The sequence below is a fragment of the Ascidia mentula genome, chromosome 8 (genome assembly GCF_947561715.1).
Source record: "Ascidia mentula chromosome 8, kaAscMent1.1, whole genome shotgun sequence".
In the NCBI taxonomy this organism is placed as follows: domain Eukaryota; kingdom Metazoa; phylum Chordata; class Ascidiacea; order Phlebobranchia; family Ascidiidae; genus Ascidia; species Ascidia mentula.
In genome coordinates this window covers 16,132,726-16,151,369 of record NC_138573.1, presented here as the reverse complement: position 1 = coordinate 16,151,369, position 18,644 = coordinate 16,132,726, and the positions used below count along the sequence as shown (strand labels likewise).

The following is an 18,644-nucleotide window of genomic DNA, read 5'->3' as shown; positions in this document are numbered from 1 at the left end:
TTTATTCCACTACAATACACGTACGTGATTAACCCGAAAGTTAAGCACGACCGTTTAAATAAACCACGTGTTGCTACTTCCAAATATTTCCGCATATAACTTGAATGTCGTATTGGCACTCAGATAACCTTGTTATGTTGCGTATTGATTTAAATTTGAATGCGAATGTTTCACCAAAAACGTTGTTATTGCGAATCCCAGCCGGAAATGGAAATGAATCGGTCAAGAATATTACCGCGCCTTACCCAGAAACCAAGCAATTTATGTAAATACGTGAATACAGAGACGACTTTGTTTGGGCGTTAACAAATAATATGCACATGTGTACATTATGTAAATGAGAAGGCCGCCGTCTGCGGAGAAAAATGATCAAACTTGCCGAGGGCGGTATGATTACCGACAGGCAACCGTAACAATTGAGCGTTTTCACAAGAATTCCTACGAAAATTTAGAAAAGTTACCACAGAAAACGTTTTGTTATGATACAGTGTGTGACGTCACAACGTACGATTCGATTCCTTGGCCAATCATCTCCGGTTCGTAACTTGCCAGGAAGTACTTATATGTGTATAGGTTTGTTGTATTTTATTGAGTGAAAGACCTTAGTCATGTATATTCCTGCTCGTTACGTCATCGAATGACGTGCTACCGGTTTGCATTAAGGGCGCCCAACTTTTTGGTGCCTCGTAAAAATTTCCGGATACTGCTGATAAATTTAGCTGGCCCCATGCAAAGGCGAAAACGGCAAACTCAATTAATGACTTTCTCTGTTCAATTCACTTACAGCTATCCGGGAACCTGTATTGTTCCTGTGGCGTCATTAGTCGTTGGCAGCTTCGGCCACCGGTACCTTCATATTCCTCGTTAAGTAACCTATTATGGTAAGATAAACAATATATTTGAAAAGTTCAAGTCGTTTTTTATCAGACTGTTGGTGTGAGATTTCGTCGATGGAGGGGTTAGTGGTGGATGTATAATAATTGTATATTAAACAACAGCATTTGTACCCAAGACAACATGTTTTCCTACTTCCTCTGCTAAGCAACAAAATGGAAAAACTTGAATAAGAAGTTGGTTTTTCCGAGGGTCCGGTATTTTTGAGAAAAACTTTTCCAACGACTCGAAAAAATCGGTTCCCGTTTGAATACTGTTAAAGGAAGTTTCGCAGTGTCTTACACACGACCACTTACAGGATATACGTCAATGATTGATCGCCATTTCTGAGCAGCCATTGTTCCTGCTGTTGTTCGACGAAAAACGTTATTTTTCATCTGTGTAGTTTTTTTGCACGAAATACAAATGCAAACATTTAACTCGCCAAACCTTGTCGAGGAGAAACAAAAGCAGCCTTTATTTTTTAACCAACGAAGTCAAAACATAAACAAGAGCGACCGACACTCGCGCGCCTGCTGGCGGTGTTACTGAAGAAAGGGATCAGAAAAATTATTCACATGCGGCCGGAAAATAGGGAGCGTTAGGCGGGAACACAACGGCAAAGGAGTGGGGGTAGTAAAAGATATGCACAAGCGAACAACAGAAATGTATGCAACGTGAACGGAAAGCATTAACAGTGGTATTGAACGCGGAAAGTTAGAAAATATATGCGAAAAATCGTAAAGCACCGAACGCAAAGGTTAATGTCAACAACATATACTGTATGCATGTATATATGACGCCAGACGTACATGCAGAAATGAACAGAAATACACGCAGACACGCTGGCGGTCGTACAGAGCGACAGTAAAAATACGAGCCGGACAAGGTAAATTCATTTTGATGCGTCAACATAGGCTCTCAAAGGTTTTGCAAATTAGAAACGGGCGGACGGTAGAGGCAACTTGACAACATACAGCGCACGTTGGCTGTTTAAATTAGACACAGTGCATAAACAAAAGGCGATTCTTCAGTTGAAATTGCGTTGATTTTCGTGATACTTTCCAGTGTTTAGGCTTTTGACAACAGCTTAGCGGCGGACGCTTGGTGGCGCGCAGGTTAAAAGAGCATCATATTATGTGAGCGTTTCCTTTGGGGTAAATTAAAACCAAATCCAGCGTTCCAAGTAGTGTGTGGGGAATGGGAAAGTTTCAAAGCAAATTCATTTCATGAGCCGAAGACGTGACAGTTTCGAACGTGACAAACTGGGGGTAGTGTGTAGTGGAGGACAGGCGCGTGACGTAACAATACACGCCGGCGTTCGATCGTTGCTACGGGACATAGGCGGTGACGTAATAAAAGGAAAGAGGCAAAACGTGAGTTTGTTGCCGTCAACAAGTGAAACTTTTTTTGCCGAAGACAAACGATACACCTGGGAAAACTGCATCCGGGTTTACTTCCGCGAGCGCACGGGGCGTGGGAAGAAAACAAGCAACTGCTCGGGCGGCGAAAACAAAAAAAACAACGTCAAACTTAACGGTTCGCAAGGCAACATACAAGTAAATGCGACACGCGCCTGTAGCTTGGCGTACGCCAGCAACACATGTTGCAACGAAAACGCATTGAAGAAACTCAAAGAGTGTGTGAAATACGTAAAGGTTACACTGCTCCGCAATTTTCCAAGGCATTTTCAGTTAAAACTTGCCTGGAAATTTGATCATGACGTCACTGTTGAGCATCAGCACTTCCACTGGTCTGGCCTGAAGTGGTCGGAGTGTTGGTGACGTTGCTTCGAGCCATAGTAAAACCCTGCAAGCATAAAATATTCGTAGGTGTTTAATAAGAGACAGACGTTCCAACATGGTGCGTCATTTTAATGTTGGGGCGTCACAAGCTTACGTGGAGGCTTGGAACAAATTTTGTTTTAATAATAAACTGCGTGAACTTTTAACTGTTGCACTGTAATCAAAAATACGAATTAACGTATCACGCAAGCGAATGCGTCTCTAAAAATGACCGGCCAACGCTATAAATATTTGTTTAAAAGGTCACCATTTTTCGAGTGCGTCGTGGTGACATTTTGTTTGGAATGAATTGCGTTACACGGTTCAAGAAAGTTGGGAACGTCCGGATTAAACGAACTTTGGTTTCTAATTTTAAAATCCTTTTCAATACAAAAGCCATGCTGTGCACTGTCTGTTTGCCAATTATGTTCATAATGCGTCAATAGCCAATCAGTAGGTTGTTTACCGTAGCATTCTCAGTGGGTCCTCTTGGCTGGCGAAGTACGGACACCGTTGGGCCGCTCGTCGTGTCGCAAGTGCTGCGGAGGCGAAGTCTTTCTGGTCGCTGTTGTTTGGGAAGAGCGTCGGTAAGTCTGACCCGGGAAGCCGAAAACTTCCCTGCAGAATATATAAGTTTTAGTTAAGATGCTGCCACGAGCTCTTTTGTGTGATTTCATAATATGGCAAACTTTGGAATGCACTTTCGCATTGATCCTGCGTGGAGCATTGAAATCAATTTCCTTTTTTATTTATATGCCCGAAGGCTCAAAGCATAGCCACAAACAACACCACTACATACGTCTCCCATGCATGTTTAGTAGACCAATCGACGAGGCAGTGTGCTACTACGTTATATTTACGAAAGCTGTAAAAAATGTTTCCACATTGCTAATAGGAGATATTGATATGTTAACTTACCGCTTCGTTGATTGTAAATGACCGAGAATTCGACAGTGGCACCAACTGTGATCGCCTGCATCGTGTCCCGAACTTCAGACATGTGGAAGAACAGTTTTCCGCTCCCACCGTCACTTCCCTTCACCTCGTAGTTGATGAAGCCGAACTGAAATGCACGACACGCCCTTAATGTTTAACGTACGTTTATTATTTACAAACCTAACCAATGTAATAGGTCTCTGCAGCGAGCTTGAAGAGTATCATATGGACAGAATATCCATATTTTGTAATGGTGTTTAATAAAACTGCCCAGGTTATTAAGTGATAATAATCTACATTTTTACCATAAGTTTTTTGAAACAGCAACCATTGCAAACTTACATCTCCCCTCACGCTGTCCACGGTGGCACGAACCGTTTCCCGACTCACTTTCACGTCGACTGCTCGCTGTACGTTGGTGCCAGACACAGTGCACACCTAAGTATATGTCAACATTATGTTTTTCCTTCGAGAAAACCTATTTTATTCGTTAGTTATTGATACGTATCTTGGAGTAATACATTCAGGGCTACTGATAAAATTGTTTGATGACGAGTTTAACATTAAGAACGATCAAATTCTGTCGGTGAAGTAATTGCAATGAACTAACCTGGAATGTAACTTTGTCTCCGATTTGAATGAAGTCTCTGCGATCGTTGAGACTCAGGGGACTGAACAAGATCGTCTTAATGCTGGTTTCGTCTGCAGACAAAGAACAGTAAATGAAAGGGGTTTTATCTATAATGCTACACCTGGAACCTGAACATACTTGCTACATAGAAACGCATGCGAGGTAAAATATAAACTTGTATTGTAACCAAAGTTTTACTGCGGTTTTACATTGTGTTTTAAGAGGTAAGATCCAACGGGACTGGAAAGCAATGACTCACTACCTTTATCGTTGGTTTCCTTGTATTCGATCAATCCTTGGTAACTGTTCTGTCCCGGATTCACCGATTTGAGAGGTTTCAGCACTTTGCCTTTAATCGCTTTGGCGTCGACAACCTCTTGCATTGGAATGTCGCTTTCCGTCAGTTTGATCACGTGCAAGGCGTAAGCTTTCTCTTCTGCAAAGGGTTTGTTGGAAGTTATTGATACTAAGCTAGATAGGATAAAAAGGTTGGTTGCGAAAATATCGACACCACAGTTTGTTCTATGACGAAATAAAGTATGTTGACAAAGTACGCGTTGGTAAAAATGCACGTGTAATTGAAATAAAAAAACATCACACACTCTTCAGTACTGGTTTAAACCCCATATCTTGACACACACACATACATACAAGCCTTTGGAGAAGTATGTTATTCCAACTCAAAACTTACCTTTCGTGGTGCAGGTGTAAGAAACTGGGGTGGCAACCTTGTATTGGTCAACAGGTGACTGCATTTCGCTGTAATGAAAGAAGATTTCCGTGGAATGGTCAAGCGTCTCAATGAACCCGAACGTCTCCTTCAAAGTGCTAACCCAGCCAAATAGGCGACCGTCGTCGACTCCGTTATTATTGTCGGCGCTTTTTTCTTCTGGGGTTGTCTGCGTGACGAATTTAACGTTGAATAGGAACAACACGCCTTTACGTTGACAAACAAGCCCATCATTGTGACTTGTGAGAATTTGTTGCTGGCAAACATTTAGTTGTTCGTTAAAACACCGACACTCTCTAAGGCTAAGGCTTTGCAGCAAAATTAACAACAAAGAAGAAGGCACCACGCAATCGGGCAAAAATATAAATTTAAGGTGAAATATGTCATTCGTGTTAAAATCAGCTGTATATAAGGAGCAGTATTTCACCTGTGAAATGTCCATGTCCACTTCTCTGGGCGATTCCTCTTCAGTTTTACTCCCACCGTCGCTATCGTTGACGCTAACTTTTTCCATCTCACCATTCAGCGCTTCGCTGTTATCACCTCTACTTCGGTCGGGAGAGGGCGCACTATCCGGTGCCCTGTACATACATAATTAGGGCTTATTGGTATAGCTGTTGAGATGCATTGTAAATACCTACAAACGTTACTGGATATGTCTTAATTTTGATCATTTTCACGGATTTTATTGGTAATACTAAACGTTTGTCTAATATTACAAACTTGTATCGTCTGACCTGGACCACTCATAGGCTAAGTTGTGTACCTAGGTTAATTAAATTGACCAAAATTTGGCCGACCTACAACGTTTTGCTTACCTGATGGTAACGGGCCGAGAGACTGGTTTCCTCAAAGGAACGTTGTCCAACGGGAAAAGTGGAAGATTCGCTGAAAATAAAAAAGGTCAACTTAGTGCTCACAAAACAACGTATAACACATAGATATGAAATCCAACAGCTCCCTCTCAGAGTCAGCAATGTTACTATCAACGAAATAGATTAAATACTATTTATATGAGTGGCTTTAAACCAACGTATATAATAAACACCTTCAGAGTGAACGGTGTAAGATCTTTGGTCGAAAGAATCGCTTAGATGGTTCGTCGTTTCCTCGAATAAGGGAGCAAGTTTGAGAGCGGATGATGACAAGGAGCTGGAGAATGTCCTCCTCTTGTTTCCCTGCTCCTCGGGAGCACTTCTTCTTCCTAACAACCGCAGGTCGACCGCGTTCTGGGCGTTGGTTCTTTTCACCTCGCAGATTTTAAAATCGACCTGGAAAAGTTTCAAAAGGTGAGATTATATTTTGAACTGCCACCGCTGACGTTAAAGCGAGGTCAAAAGATTGCTAATCGGAATACAGTTGCCAACCTGAAATTTTTGAGCGAAATAATTCATGGGCTTTTTTTATCCTTCAAGAAGCTGAAAACAATTAAGGATGGCAAGTTATTTTCTTGAGAGTAAATTTGGGAAATTTTTGAAAAAGCCGAAACTTAAAAACCTTAGAATTAGAATTTTGGAACGGGGTGTGAATGTTTTAGCTGGAAGGCGCTTTTTGGTGCTGGACAAGAACGATAAAAGTGTTAATTCCTGTTTGCGATGTACAAAACCAACTCGCGAATTGACCTCCAACATGAACTAACCTTATCGCCAATTTTAAGAGATAGCGCGTCCATCCAATCTCGAAAATCCTTTGTAGCGAATGGAATCCTCGCCAGGCCGTCACTTGCTTCATCCGTTGGGTTGTTGTTCACAGAATACACGATTATTCCGGGGTTGGGGCCGAGCGCGGGGCTAAACAAGCAGTCACTGGGGCTGCGTTAAAATAAAATCTTTTATAAATTTAGGTCAAAGGTTTGTAAAATAATAAACGCTAATTGTAAAGCAATTTGCAATGCAATTTCTCTCTCTGCCAAGAACTGGAAATAAAAAAAAAACGATTTAATTTTTTCGTTGCTAACAGTAATCACATGTTTTTGTCCAAATATGCACAATAGCAAAAAATAACGCACCATGCAAACATACTACTAACTTATCATTAGGTCTCACCTCTTTGGTGGCACATTGGGGGAAGCCCCGGGTAGTGCTTCAACGATGCCGCAGTAAATTGTGTCGGAGATAGTGTGGAAAATTACTGAACCTTTCGGAAGGATCTGAATCCTGGTAGCGTGCATTCTGCTTGGGAACAATGAAGGTTACGATTGTACGACCTTTTGGCTACGTAGCAGTTCGGTACGGTTATCGCGTAACAGTTTTTGTGTGCATATTGAAAAGCAATTTACAGTATAATTATTGTGCGTGACTTAAACTCTGACTAAGCCGTAATTAATTAAAGATGACTAAGCCGTAATTAAAAATAATCAGTAAACAGAAAAAGGCATTTTTATTACAGAGCTCTTTCGAGAATTTATCTTCAACGGCGAGACATGAAGTTGACACGTGACTTTTCTCGAGGGCAATCACCTTAAGTCATCTCATCACAATTGTCGACAGAACGAAGAAAACGACACAAAAGTACCAACCTCTGTTTCTCTGCGACGGGATCTAGAAGCACAGTGAACTCAACCTCATCCGACATCCGGATGTGATGAGTCGGATCGAGGAGCTCACAACAGTGGAAGAAGAGCCGGGAATCTCTCTCCACGCATTTAATGAAACCGAAACCCTCTTTGACAGCAGCTACAATGCCCTGTTGCAACGGAATTCAAAAATCTTTACCACGCAACCGACCATAAGTATACGATCCTTTGGGACCCATTGCTAGTTACAAAAAAGTTGCTAGTCATTGTTAAGGATTGATATTCACTTGTTGCGTTAAATTATCCAGTGCAGAGCAGAACATACACTCTATATACGTAATCATATCGTGTAGTCGTTTAACTATAGTGGATGCTTTCGATGTTGCAACAAAGAAAAATACAACAAGCATATTTTTGTACCTGCTCTCGCCTCTCTTTACTGCTCGTCAAAGTTTCATCCAAGAGAAGTGTGACGCCTGCTGCCCTCTGCTGGCCGTTTCGTTTGTCAGTGATAGTTAAAAACGACACCTAAAGATAGAAAAATTAAACCAAATAGAAATATTCCATTTGCTTGAACATAAACAAATACAGACATTTCCATGGAAACCAATTATTTTATGAAGAATAAATATCGAAATCCTGGCTCCAAAACAGCTTTATGACTGCAAACGAATAAACACATATGAAACTGAAATAGGCGCACAATGTTGAACCTAAGATGTCACGCGCATGTATCAAGACGCACTACCAATTAAAACGTGATTCACCTTATCTCCCTGCCTCAATGTATGGAGGCAGTTTGCTGCTCTGTCCTTTTCCCCGAAGCGAATCCTGCAAGTTTCGCCTTGTGGGTTAACATAGCAAAGTACGCCAGCTAGCGAGAGAGACGGTTGTTGAGGCGGCGATCCGTTGATTGAGATTTCCTTGTTGTTTGGCGATGTGGCGTCACCTCCGGCGTTGGTCGACTGCAAGATTATAGATTGTCAATCACAATCTTGGTGTCGTCACAAAGCAAATCTTGGTGACGTCATAAAGAAAATGTGTCGCCGTGGACACCCATCCACAAATATAGACTGGCTTTTTGTGAAAAAAATAGCCATACAATTCTCCACAAAACCTCTTCTGTTTTAACCGAACGTCCCATTCCTTTAGGTTAAAACTTCGTGGCTGACGTCACAATTATCACGCGATGCTGTGGTCGGGATAAGTCTTCCCCTATTTGGCGAACAAACAAAAGTGCGCGTTTACCTCGTTCACCACTTTGTTTGGAGCTTTCGCCGGCAGCGGTTTTTCGATGGTTCCAACAAACAGATCGTTGGATATTTGCTCCAACTGCACCGATCCAAGCGGAAGCAAACGTATGTCGGTTGCCACGTCCTTGCTCTGTCACAATGGGCGTTTGTTACGTCATCAACCGAACAACAAGGCCCCATATTGTGGGGAAAGTCGTTTGACACGGGTAATTTGCGACGTTCGCATTGGAAGTAATCTTATGTGGTTTTCTTAAGTACTAATGATTGAAGAGGTATATCTGGAGTCTTAAAGGATTATCATATTTTTTGTTATCATACTACGTATGTGAAGATTGGTCGTCAGTGCGGTGATATTAGTACTAAAAGTTACCCATCGCCTAAATCAGTGCTTCCCAACCAGTGGGTCGCGAAGCTATTTCAGGTGGGTCATGAAGCATATATGTTACAGTTTTCTATTAGATCACGAAATTATTGCATCATAATTGTTTTTTATTCGTTTGGTCATATCTTATTGTGGGTCGCACAATAAAACTTGCATTAAAAGTGGGTCGCCAACTGAAAAAGGTTGGGAAGAACTGGCCTAAATTATAATATATATGCTTTAATAATTAATATAATGGATAAATCCTCACGTTTCTCTCCTGAATACTAAATTCCACGTGATCACCAACATGGAGATCTGGAACGTTCGACGACACCTCGCTATAGTGGAAGAAGATCTGAAAATTTGCAGATACTTAAAAACTTTTTTGTGTGTCTATCGTTTCGCAATCTTCGTCACAATCAATCTATCTAAAGGTACATACGGATGTTGACATAGATAATACAGGTCCTAGAAGTTAGTTTTACTGCCGGTAAGCGGTATCTTGAAACGCAGCCAAGTTTATCACTTCAGGTGCGGCCTCCAGCCCAAGTATTACTTTTCCCCTTCATGACAAGACGTTTTTTCGCAACGCCAAAACGCTTGAATGCCGACAGAATGGAAGTGGTCGGATTTGAGTACGCAAGACCCATTGACCACAATTGCGGCATGACCAAATCGCTATGTGTCTGTGCTGTAACTTTGAGAAACCGTTTACAGCAAGCAGTTATCGCTAGATTTGTTAAATAACCAAGCCTGCTGGCCTGAGTTAAAGTCGTATAGCGTATCCCACATTTAATATTTAATTTAGATATCAAACAAAGGTCACTATCGTGACGTAACAATTACCTCTTTGACGAGATCAGCGCGCTCGATGAATCCAAAGGAGTCTTTCATGGCTGTGACTATCCCAGTAAAACGCTTTGGCGGTGCTCGCTCCACAAGAGTAATCTTTCTCGCTCGCATCACACTCGTTCTGTGACGACACAAAGGCCACTGTGACGTAGGGAATATAAGGGCGTCACGATTGGCTGGGTGCATGTAGTTTGCACAAGGGGATAGGTATTACCATGCGTGAGAATCACTTGGAAAACAACGTTTACGAATTGAGGTGGCACCGATGGTATCATTTTGGTTAAAACCTGTACTTACCCCAAACATTGTGCTTTACATAACCCTTGTTCATGGTACAAACTGACAAGATTTGCATACCTTGTTTAAATTAAGGTAATACAAACATTAGGATAACAATTTATAGGTTACCACTTTGACACATAAAAGACTTAAGAAAAATTGTATGCAACATTATTGTTTACGAACTCATGGCAATGTAAATTGTAACCTTTTATCTGTGGCAATGTTGAAGGAAACTTTATCCCCTGGTTGTAGAATGAGATTGGGGTTGGTCAGGTCATTTGCTGAATAATGAAGGAAAAAGTACTCCTGGAAAACAAAACTTTTTGTAAAACCCCAAGCAGTTCACTGAATTTGAATGCCACTTTGTGTTATCACATAAGTTGTGGAACGGAAAAGGGACAAGAAATATTTTCCAGAAAAATGGCCTGCAGCACCCTGTTACAGACTGCCCTAATTTGGTCCACATATACACGTTTTATTGGCCATGACAGATACGATTGAATCTTTTCAAGGCATTTGCTCCATTAAGTATTTGATGATTCAGCCAATGTTGCGCATTGTTGCCTAATAACAGTCAAGGGACAAGGCATGTGGGATGGGCAAGAAAAATGATTATGAACAGGTAATTGCGTTTTACCAAAAGGCCATGGTTTGCTTAACAACAATTGGTGGAGTCCATTTCCTGTTTGGAAGCACAAAAACATTTATTTTATTTAAATGCTGTTTGTCCGGAAATGGTGCATGAGATTAAATTGATTTGATATGCGGTTAACAAAGGTTGTATGACTTGACAATGTGTCCCACCACAATGAGCTCATACGTACATAATTTTTGGTAAAATTTTCCACTAGTTTAAGATACAAAAAAAATTGGCACAGAACAGTGGATAAATTTTTGAAATTAGCCATTTTCTAAGGTATATGCAAAGTACCATACTGCATAGTGCACATATACAGTTTAATCCTTAAATAATTAGGATCATTTTCTCTACTTACTCCCATCCGTTCATAAGAGAGACTGCCCAGCTTTCGTGAGACAATTGGTTCCCCTTTTTCACTTGGTTTGTACCCGTGCCCAGCCACAACTGTGGTGCCGCCTGGAACTACGTTAAATGAGGCCTGTCCAGGCACGAGAGAGAGGGGAGGGGCTGGATTGGTCACTTCACCGAGGATTCTTTCTTCACTTAAGACTTCAAATACCACAGTTCCTTTTTGCAGTTGTACTACTTGGACTGCAACCGGCTTGCCTGTCCGTGTGTCCATTGATACTTCAAATTCAACCTCATCTGAAATGTTTGGTGAAAGTTTTGATTTACTGTTTAATGGTATTACGTTTGAATTGCAGTGTTAAACCACAATGAAGTTCCATTGCATGCTAGACAAAACATTTCAGAAATTATTGTATAATACCGTTAATTTATTGCCAGAAGATCTATTGTAAATTGCAACATGTATGACAGCAATAGTAGTGCAATACTATTGTTTAACGATAAATTGCTTGCGTTTTGATAATTTACCATTAATATGCAGATGTTGTGCTTCGCCGTGGTACTGACTGTAGTGAAAAAACAATCTTCCTTCTCTATCCGCACACTTAATGAAACCATATGAAACGAGAAGCTTCTCAATTACTCCAGTCTCGCGGCTTCTGTATCCATTGTTAAGGCCCGGTGTAGAGGCAGGGGACACAGCATTGGGTGATGACGAGCCAGAAATATTGACAGGATTGGAATATGGAGGGAAATTGAGAATAGGGTTGGAGTCAAAGCTGGTGGATCTCTAAAGTATTGGGATAGCTTGTGAAAGGCATATGCCAGAATAAAACATTTCTCTGATGTGCCACATTACTTAACATTTGACAATTGATTTACTTAGAGTGGGCATTTAACCATTTAAACATTACACATCAGTGCTCTCCATTTGCTACACCATAAAATATTGATGTGACCTTGTGTGAAAATGGGTACCTGCAATGCTCGGTGTTGGTTCAAAGCTGATGGACGAATACTGCCATTTTGAGGAAAAACTCCACAGCTGACTGTTCGTGTAAGTGAACGGCGGTTAATCATCTGATAGACAGGAAAACGTTCATCAAATTATTAGTGCAATATAAATAAAAAAGTTTTTGGATTCAACACAAAAGAGGGTTCAAAGTTCGGTTTGAGAAATTACATCAATAAGACAAAAATACAATTATTAGTCGAACAATAAAAAGTTTGTAAAAAAATATATACAAGATCTCGTTGCAACTTCAGGCCCTAACCTGTCTTTCTTTTGCTTCTTGCTGGTGCTGTTGAAGAGCGGCTATTCCTCCTGAGACCAGCACTTTTTGTTGCTCAGAGAGATTTACATGGTTGGAATCTAAGCATAAATGAGAATATGGTTGTAATAAAGAGAGGTAAATACTTACGTTATCCTAGTTAAATACTATTATAAAAAAAACACTATTATACAGTCAAAGGAAGGAAAAGCTCTTTTTTGAGCTGCATACAGATGGCCACTGTTTCGAACTATAAGGTCTCATCCGTGCAGAAAATGTTGTTTTACTTACTGTGAAATAGGGACGATTGAGGTCTAAACGGCTGTGCATCAAGTAAGTTGCTTAGTGATGTGCTTACTGGCATGTTGTTTGGTGTAACGCTATTTGGTGACCAAGCGTATGGTGACCTGGAGTGCCAATTTTGCATTAATGTTGAACTGTAGCTTAAAGTACGAGCAAAACACAAAGTGAAGTTTACCTTTTCATTGTGCAAGTAAAACAAACAAATAAAAGCACTACAAAAGCAACAGGTGCGATAAAAAGGTGATGGTGGTTTCAAGGCAGTACTGTAAAATAACAAAAGTGGTGTAAAATCAAACAAATCAACTTAAAAACACCAAAAATGTACACCCTGCATTTAGGAAAACTCTATAACGGTAAGATGGGTATTTTTCAAAATAAAGCGTATTTCACTTTAGCTTATTGTAACAAAACTGAAATAAAATCAAAACACATTCGTTTGCACAGTAACAGTCAAACTTACGGTACTTATTGGTGCATTCTTAGAAATTGACTGGCAGCAACGTTTTTAATGACGAATACTTGCGAACATGTGCTGTAAAACAAATCTTTTACTTGTAGCATCTTGTAAAAGTAACCAAACGATGTTATTTAACCACACTTTAAAAACAAAAGTGCCTAAAACAAAAGACGAAACCCGACTTACCTGAAAATAAACTATTTTCTGGAACAAAAACGGCTTTCATACAATATATGTCGGAGTCGGATTGTAGTATATGGTTTTGCGGCGTGTACTGGTTATTGCAATCAAAATACTACAAATACAGAACAAAATGTTGGCTTCAAAACAGCAGCTTGAAGTTAAAGTTACTTGCGACGAGACGACTGTACAGTGAATTGAGAATCGCCGGCGTGAAATGCAGAACTTCGTTCCAACGAAGAGAACCTTTTTCTTCCGCAGGGAACAATAAATATTTCAAGCGCAAAGAAGCATAAAATTGACCACTCGGAACTGTAGTCACAAACCAACCCGTTGTTTACAAAGCGAATTTGAAAAACAATTCGGTTGTTGTGAAATAATCGATTGTACTGTTGTAAAACAAAACGCATTGTTTTCTTGTGACGATAGGGAAAAAATGAACCTAATTTCAATAGGCAGTATACGAGTGATCTTTTTGAAAAATATATATCTGGATAACTTAGCTTTCTGGAAATAATGACCACCGCATGCGTATTCATATGTTTAATGGCAACTAAGGGGTGTAAAAAAAGGTTTGTTTAAAAATATTTGTATTATTATTGGTCATTTAAAACAAGGGAGATGTGCCTCCGAATACCTTCTGTTAATGATTGGGTTATTAGCATAAATACCTTAGTTTCGCTTTAGAAGACACGTCCCTTAACCTAACAAGGAAGTGGCTTTGTTTCAAGTAGGGGCCCTTGGAGTACGGCGATCCTGTGTGCGTTGTCATGCAATAACATGAAACACTTTAACCGTTATTCTTAATTATTGCCTGTGCCAGGCTTCTCGACGATAGCCTATATTACCCCACTGGGTAGCCGCGAGTCGTCCACTCATAATGCGTCGCATAAAACTTTAAAATTAGTTTTGTTTGGCTTAATTTTGTATGCCGTCTAACAAGGGGCCAGCACAAGCTTTATGTAGAAGTGCCATGACGCACAAAAGGTTAAGAACCACTGGTCCATGCTCGCACCAGATCCTGGCAACAAGTTGAATAACGCAGTACACTTTCCAAAGGTTTTATTTAGCGATTTAGACTGTTTATTGCACAAACAGAGAACTCCAAATCACGAAAGACAGAATATGGAATACAGGAGATGACATATTAATGTAATGTGATGAACTAATAAGAAGCAAACACAATCAAACAACTTTGACAAAGAACAAGTTTATTGCGTACCCAAAAGTGACAAACGTGTCTCAAAATTGGAGATGAGCAAAGAATATAATAAGATTGAATAAAACAACTTCACAAGTGTGGTCTTTTGCTTGTTAGTTTTTGGAAAGTTTTGGTGGAAACCAGCTAAGTTTTGGCATGTCGTTTCCCAAAGGGCGGTAATGAGTTTGAAGTAAACATTCAGACAGCAATATTATGAGCACATATGGTGCAACCGTAAAATTTTCCACAGTGCTGAAATAATCCAGCAAAAATTAGGACAGGAACTTTCTGTTCTGATTCTTCCCAAAAAGGGTCTCTCTAATTTCCGGCATCATCTGAAAGAAAGTACAAATGCTAATTCTCTGAGATGAATGCAACTTTTTTGAGTTTTTATGAAATGACACAATATACAAGACATATGGGGCAGCTTAAACCATTTGGCAATTTGCGAGGTCATATAATTAATATTTGAAGTCTATCGTTGTATTTACAGCAGTAGTAGATAAACATTAAAAATTCCAACCTTTTTGTAATTAGCTCAATACTTCCAATTACATTTACAATTGAAGTTATAACTTATATACAGAAGGGCTTACTACATAATTCAAATGATAGTTTAAACATCTTTTAATAATAAAGAAATATGTGTAAGTATGGTTGAAGTTTACCTGTTGTCCCATAAGTTCCAATCTGGAATCAAGTGTGTTTTGTACTTTTATAGCACCATTCTTGCTGGTCATGATAACCCCTCCACAAGTGTCCACATTCAGAAAGTCCTGTTCATTGATAACAATCTGTACATCACGACCAGTCTGCTTCTTGTACTGAGTTTTAGCCTTGCCCGTGGCAGTCTGTTAACAGAAAAGAGTTTTTGTACCGTCTGGTAGCTCATTGTCAATGTAAAAAACAGAATTGCTTTCCGTTTGGTCAGCAAAGTCGTCTGACAGTCACAGCAGCTGCACTGATGAGACCTTTTAGGTCGAAACAGTGGCCATCTGTCTGCAGCTAATACAGAATTGCTTTCTTATAGCCAGTCTGTTGACAGATGGTATGAATAACTTAGGTCTACACAAAAAGGTTTACCTTTACAAGTTCAACATCACTCTGCATGCAGTACACAATTACAACATCTTCAAGAATTTGAAACAATCCCTGAGCAACAAGCCCTGCTAACAGTTCAGTGTAACGAGTTTTGTCATTTTGGATTTCATTAAGCCTTCCCCTTGCCTCGTTCAGGATTGCCTGCAAATATTGGTATTTATTTAAAATTACAAAAACAATGTTGTTGGAGTTAATAATTATGTTAAATATTTTTCTTAGCATAGACGGTGTTTGGTTCAATACCTCAATGTGGTCTTCACGAACTTTGAGAATTTTTAACCGTGATGCATTGATCAGTTGTGACTGTTGTCTGTTTAAACACAGATAAATTAATTAAAAGAATTTAGAAAGTAAACATTGGTATCAAATTAATACAACTTACACTTTCTTGTGTTGTTCTAACTGCTTCTCTTTCCTTTCATAAAATGATTGAATCTTTTGCCTTTGTTGCTGAACAAGTCGACTTTTCTCTATTTCAAATTCTTCTTCTGCCTGTTGGAAAAAATATCAAACAATTATATTCCATTATGTTTTGAAAAGAACTTTTTAATACGCTCAAATGCTAAACTTAAATATTAAGAAAACAGATATGCATTATATTAATTCAAAGCTATTGAATTAAAATTTGCAAATTTGTTCAGACTGACAAAAGCATTTTTTTAGACAGACAAAAACATTTACCTTGGCACTGATTTCATCAACTTTTTCATCTGCTTCTTGGTCTATAAATGCTATCATATGCTCAATCTACAAAATAGAAACAAATAAGATATGGTCAAAACTGTAATAACGTATGAAATAAAGTGATAATTTAGAATACATCACTTCACAAACCTGCTTTTTGACATCAGAGTCACTTAAGCCCATCTTCATTCTAGTTTTCTTAGTTTTGGTACAAAAAACTAAAAAAGAACAAACACATGCGTTGAATTTGGCAAATAACTACAGCATTATTTATTACACAATCTTTTCCTATACCTCACAATTACCAATAACATCACATTTATTACAAAATAAGCAGCAAACTCGACAATAAACAAACTCTACATATCTCGTCGTTTATTTTATTGGCCCTCATCCGCTCTAACGAAAAAATTGTCATGTGATGTAAATTCACAATTGTTCATGCGCATTTTCTTGTTGTAGAGAATACATCCAGAAGAAAGAGAAATTAAATGCTTGTAGATGCAACTATTTTTTTTAAGTTGGCACGCCACAGAAATTACAACGTGCATTTTCTCCAGCTATTAAAGACGTGCCCAAAGCCACATTTAAAATGTCTTTACGCTCGGTTTGTTTTGCAAACTTCATTACCGGTTGTCTTAAACATCTTAAAAAATACGTACTTACCGGAAAGAAATATTTCAAAAGATGTCTTCTGACAAACTGTAAACTTCAGCGGTTTTAGTTGCTGTAGTTATGCGACTGTTGCGATATTAACTAATCTATTTTAGCTTTCACGTCACATTAAAACAGGATATCTCGTGACTCTCAATAAGGGTCGGCATAGAAATAATGATTGGAATTGTATTTTTGTGATAAGTTAACAGTGATATTTAAGGTTGTTTAATGGATAAACAGTCCAAATAGGTAAATTTTCGTATTTTACAATTTACATGTTGTTAAAACTCTGTGCCATTTATTTCCGAAATTAATTCCGAGATAACAAAAACTGAAGCTATTTTTACCGCATTTCACAAATTAAATATATTTTTCGGCGTATTTTTAAAATTATTAAAATAACAAGAAATATTTTAATTGCGGCCCAGAAAAATATTTGACAGCAAGTACTATAGGAAGACTACAAGTAGGTCACCAGACATTGCTACTCAGAGTTTCTTGGAGGTTACCACCAGTAGCCCATTTGTTATGCCAGTTTTTAGCATTTATTTTTCAGAATTTTAGAACTGAAGATGCTTATTTTTAGCGAAACATGTATTCTTAACAATAAATGCGTTTGACACAAGGTGATTTTATATTGTAATTCTACAAGTAATAGGGTAGTCAAAATCGTTGAAACACAGAGCAGCGGGCCAAGACATTAAAATGAAAGCCTTGATTGCAAGCCGTGAATAGAAACCAAATTATTGTGAGTCTCTTCCGAATAAATTCGACAATCACGGAGAGCTCTCGCAGTATCCCATGATGAATACAGTGGATATAATCGTTACGTCTGATGTGACATTTATTGAATAAGTGTATTTCAAATTATTAACGTATAGCAAAATCATTGAGGTTGTGGCCATTATCGCGCAAAAAAAAATGATTTAATTTGCAAAAACCTCAAATATACATGTTTTCGACAATGCAACTGCTGTCCATGCAAGAATTTATGAGAAATACCTGAGAGGTCCATTCCGCAACATGCTGGTGCCTTCTGCCCAAAGCAGACATTATGGTTCCAAACTAAATCACATATATTTTTTAAACACCGCCCTTGAGGCAACGCATAAACAATGGTGCGGACTTCTTCCAAAGGCACACATTTGTTTCAACGTACTTTTGTGCGATGTTCGGACACGGTCTCCCACATTGCGATGAATTTTGCATTATCTAATACTTATATATTCGACTGAAACCTACTAAGGGGTGAGATTATTGTTTTTGACAGAAGTACATTTACATTACATTTTTTATGTGAACTGATGATTTACATTACCTTAAGTACGCATAGGACGGCTAGATTATACTATATATAAATTGATGACAAATTGCGAGACTGCACGAAGTACAAATTTTATGATGTGCAGTGAGGATTTCGCCTTTTCTACTTTCACCGCCCCATTATTCTATCACAAGCATCACGAAGGTGATCGTTTGTAACAATTTAACTTGGACCGCAATTCGTCGGAAAAATTGCCGAGCAAATTAACGTCATGGTAAAATTTTAGTTTTTTACCACGCCGGGATTCGAACCCACGCT

General features: G+C 39.0%; 2 protein-coding genes across 3 annotated transcripts; both read right to left on the bottom strand.

Annotated features, from left to right (window-relative positions):
* Positions 1-1,332: 1,332 nt before the first annotated feature.
* LOC145912466 (cold shock domain-containing protein E1-like) lies at positions 1,333-13,635 on the bottom strand. 2 transcript variants are annotated; one of them, XM_082999937.1, is made up of 27 exons: positions 13,426-13,635; positions 13,243-13,314; positions 12,958-13,045; positions 12,771-12,886; positions 12,483-12,580; positions 12,187-12,288; positions 11,737-11,998; positions 11,216-11,505; positions 10,426-10,526; positions 9,933-10,059; positions 9,355-9,441; positions 8,718-8,852; positions 8,237-8,434; positions 7,890-7,997; positions 7,473-7,639; positions 7,000-7,128; positions 6,594-6,765; positions 6,003-6,225; positions 5,773-5,842; positions 5,382-5,535; positions 4,916-5,123; positions 4,487-4,660; positions 4,204-4,295; positions 3,936-4,031; positions 3,576-3,720; positions 3,124-3,275; positions 1,333-2,682 (listed from the first exon to the last, which is right to left on the bottom strand). In XM_082999937.1, exons 3-27 carry the CDS (start codon positions 12,963-12,965, stop codon positions 2,599-2,601), a joined length of 3,498 nt encoding a protein of 1,165 aa, XP_082856063.1. In that variant the 5' UTR covers positions 12,966-13,045; positions 13,243-13,314; positions 13,426-13,635; the 3' UTR covers positions 1,333-2,598. The 2 variants fall into 2 exon arrangements, with proteins under 2 accessions (XP_082856063.1, XP_082856065.1); XM_082999939.1 differs by having other exon boundaries at positions 7,000-7,125.
* Positions 13,636-14,474: 839 nt separating this feature from the next.
* On the bottom strand, positions 14,475-17,140 carry LOC145911139 (V-type proton ATPase subunit E-like). The gene is made up of 8 exons (XM_082998389.1): positions 17,072-17,140; positions 16,556-16,623; positions 16,403-16,468; positions 16,104-16,213; positions 15,965-16,031; positions 15,704-15,862; positions 15,289-15,471; positions 14,475-14,955 (listed from the first exon to the last, which is right to left on the bottom strand). Exons 2-8 carry the CDS (start codon positions 16,592-16,594, stop codon positions 14,893-14,895), a joined length of 687 nt encoding a protein of 228 aa, XP_082854515.1. The 5' UTR covers positions 16,595-16,623; positions 17,072-17,140; the 3' UTR covers positions 14,475-14,892.
* Between the last annotated feature and the right edge of the window lie 1,504 nt (positions 17,141-18,644).

Coding starts and splice junctions, on each gene's coding strand:
- LOC145912466 (XM_082999937.1), bottom strand. Junction 7,998..8,236: donor CATTGAGGCAGGGAGATAAG/GTGAATCACGTT, acceptor TTCTATCTTTAG/GTGTCGTTTTTAACTATCAC. Junction 4,032..4,203: donor GAGACAAAGTTACATTCCAG/GTTAGTTCATTG, acceptor ACATATACTTAG/GTGTGCACTGTGTCTGGCAC.
- LOC145911139 (XM_082998389.1), bottom strand. CDS start 16,594: ATGAAGATGGGCTTAAGTGACTCTGATGTCAAAAAGCAG. Junction 16,469..16,555: donor ACTCTGATGTCAAAAAGCAG/GTTTGTGAAGTG, acceptor TCTATTTTGTAG/ATTGAGCATATGATAGCATT. Junction 16,214..16,402: donor TTGATGAAATCAGTGCCAAG/GTAAATGTTTTT, acceptor TTTTTCCAACAG/GCAGAAGAAGAATTTGAAAT.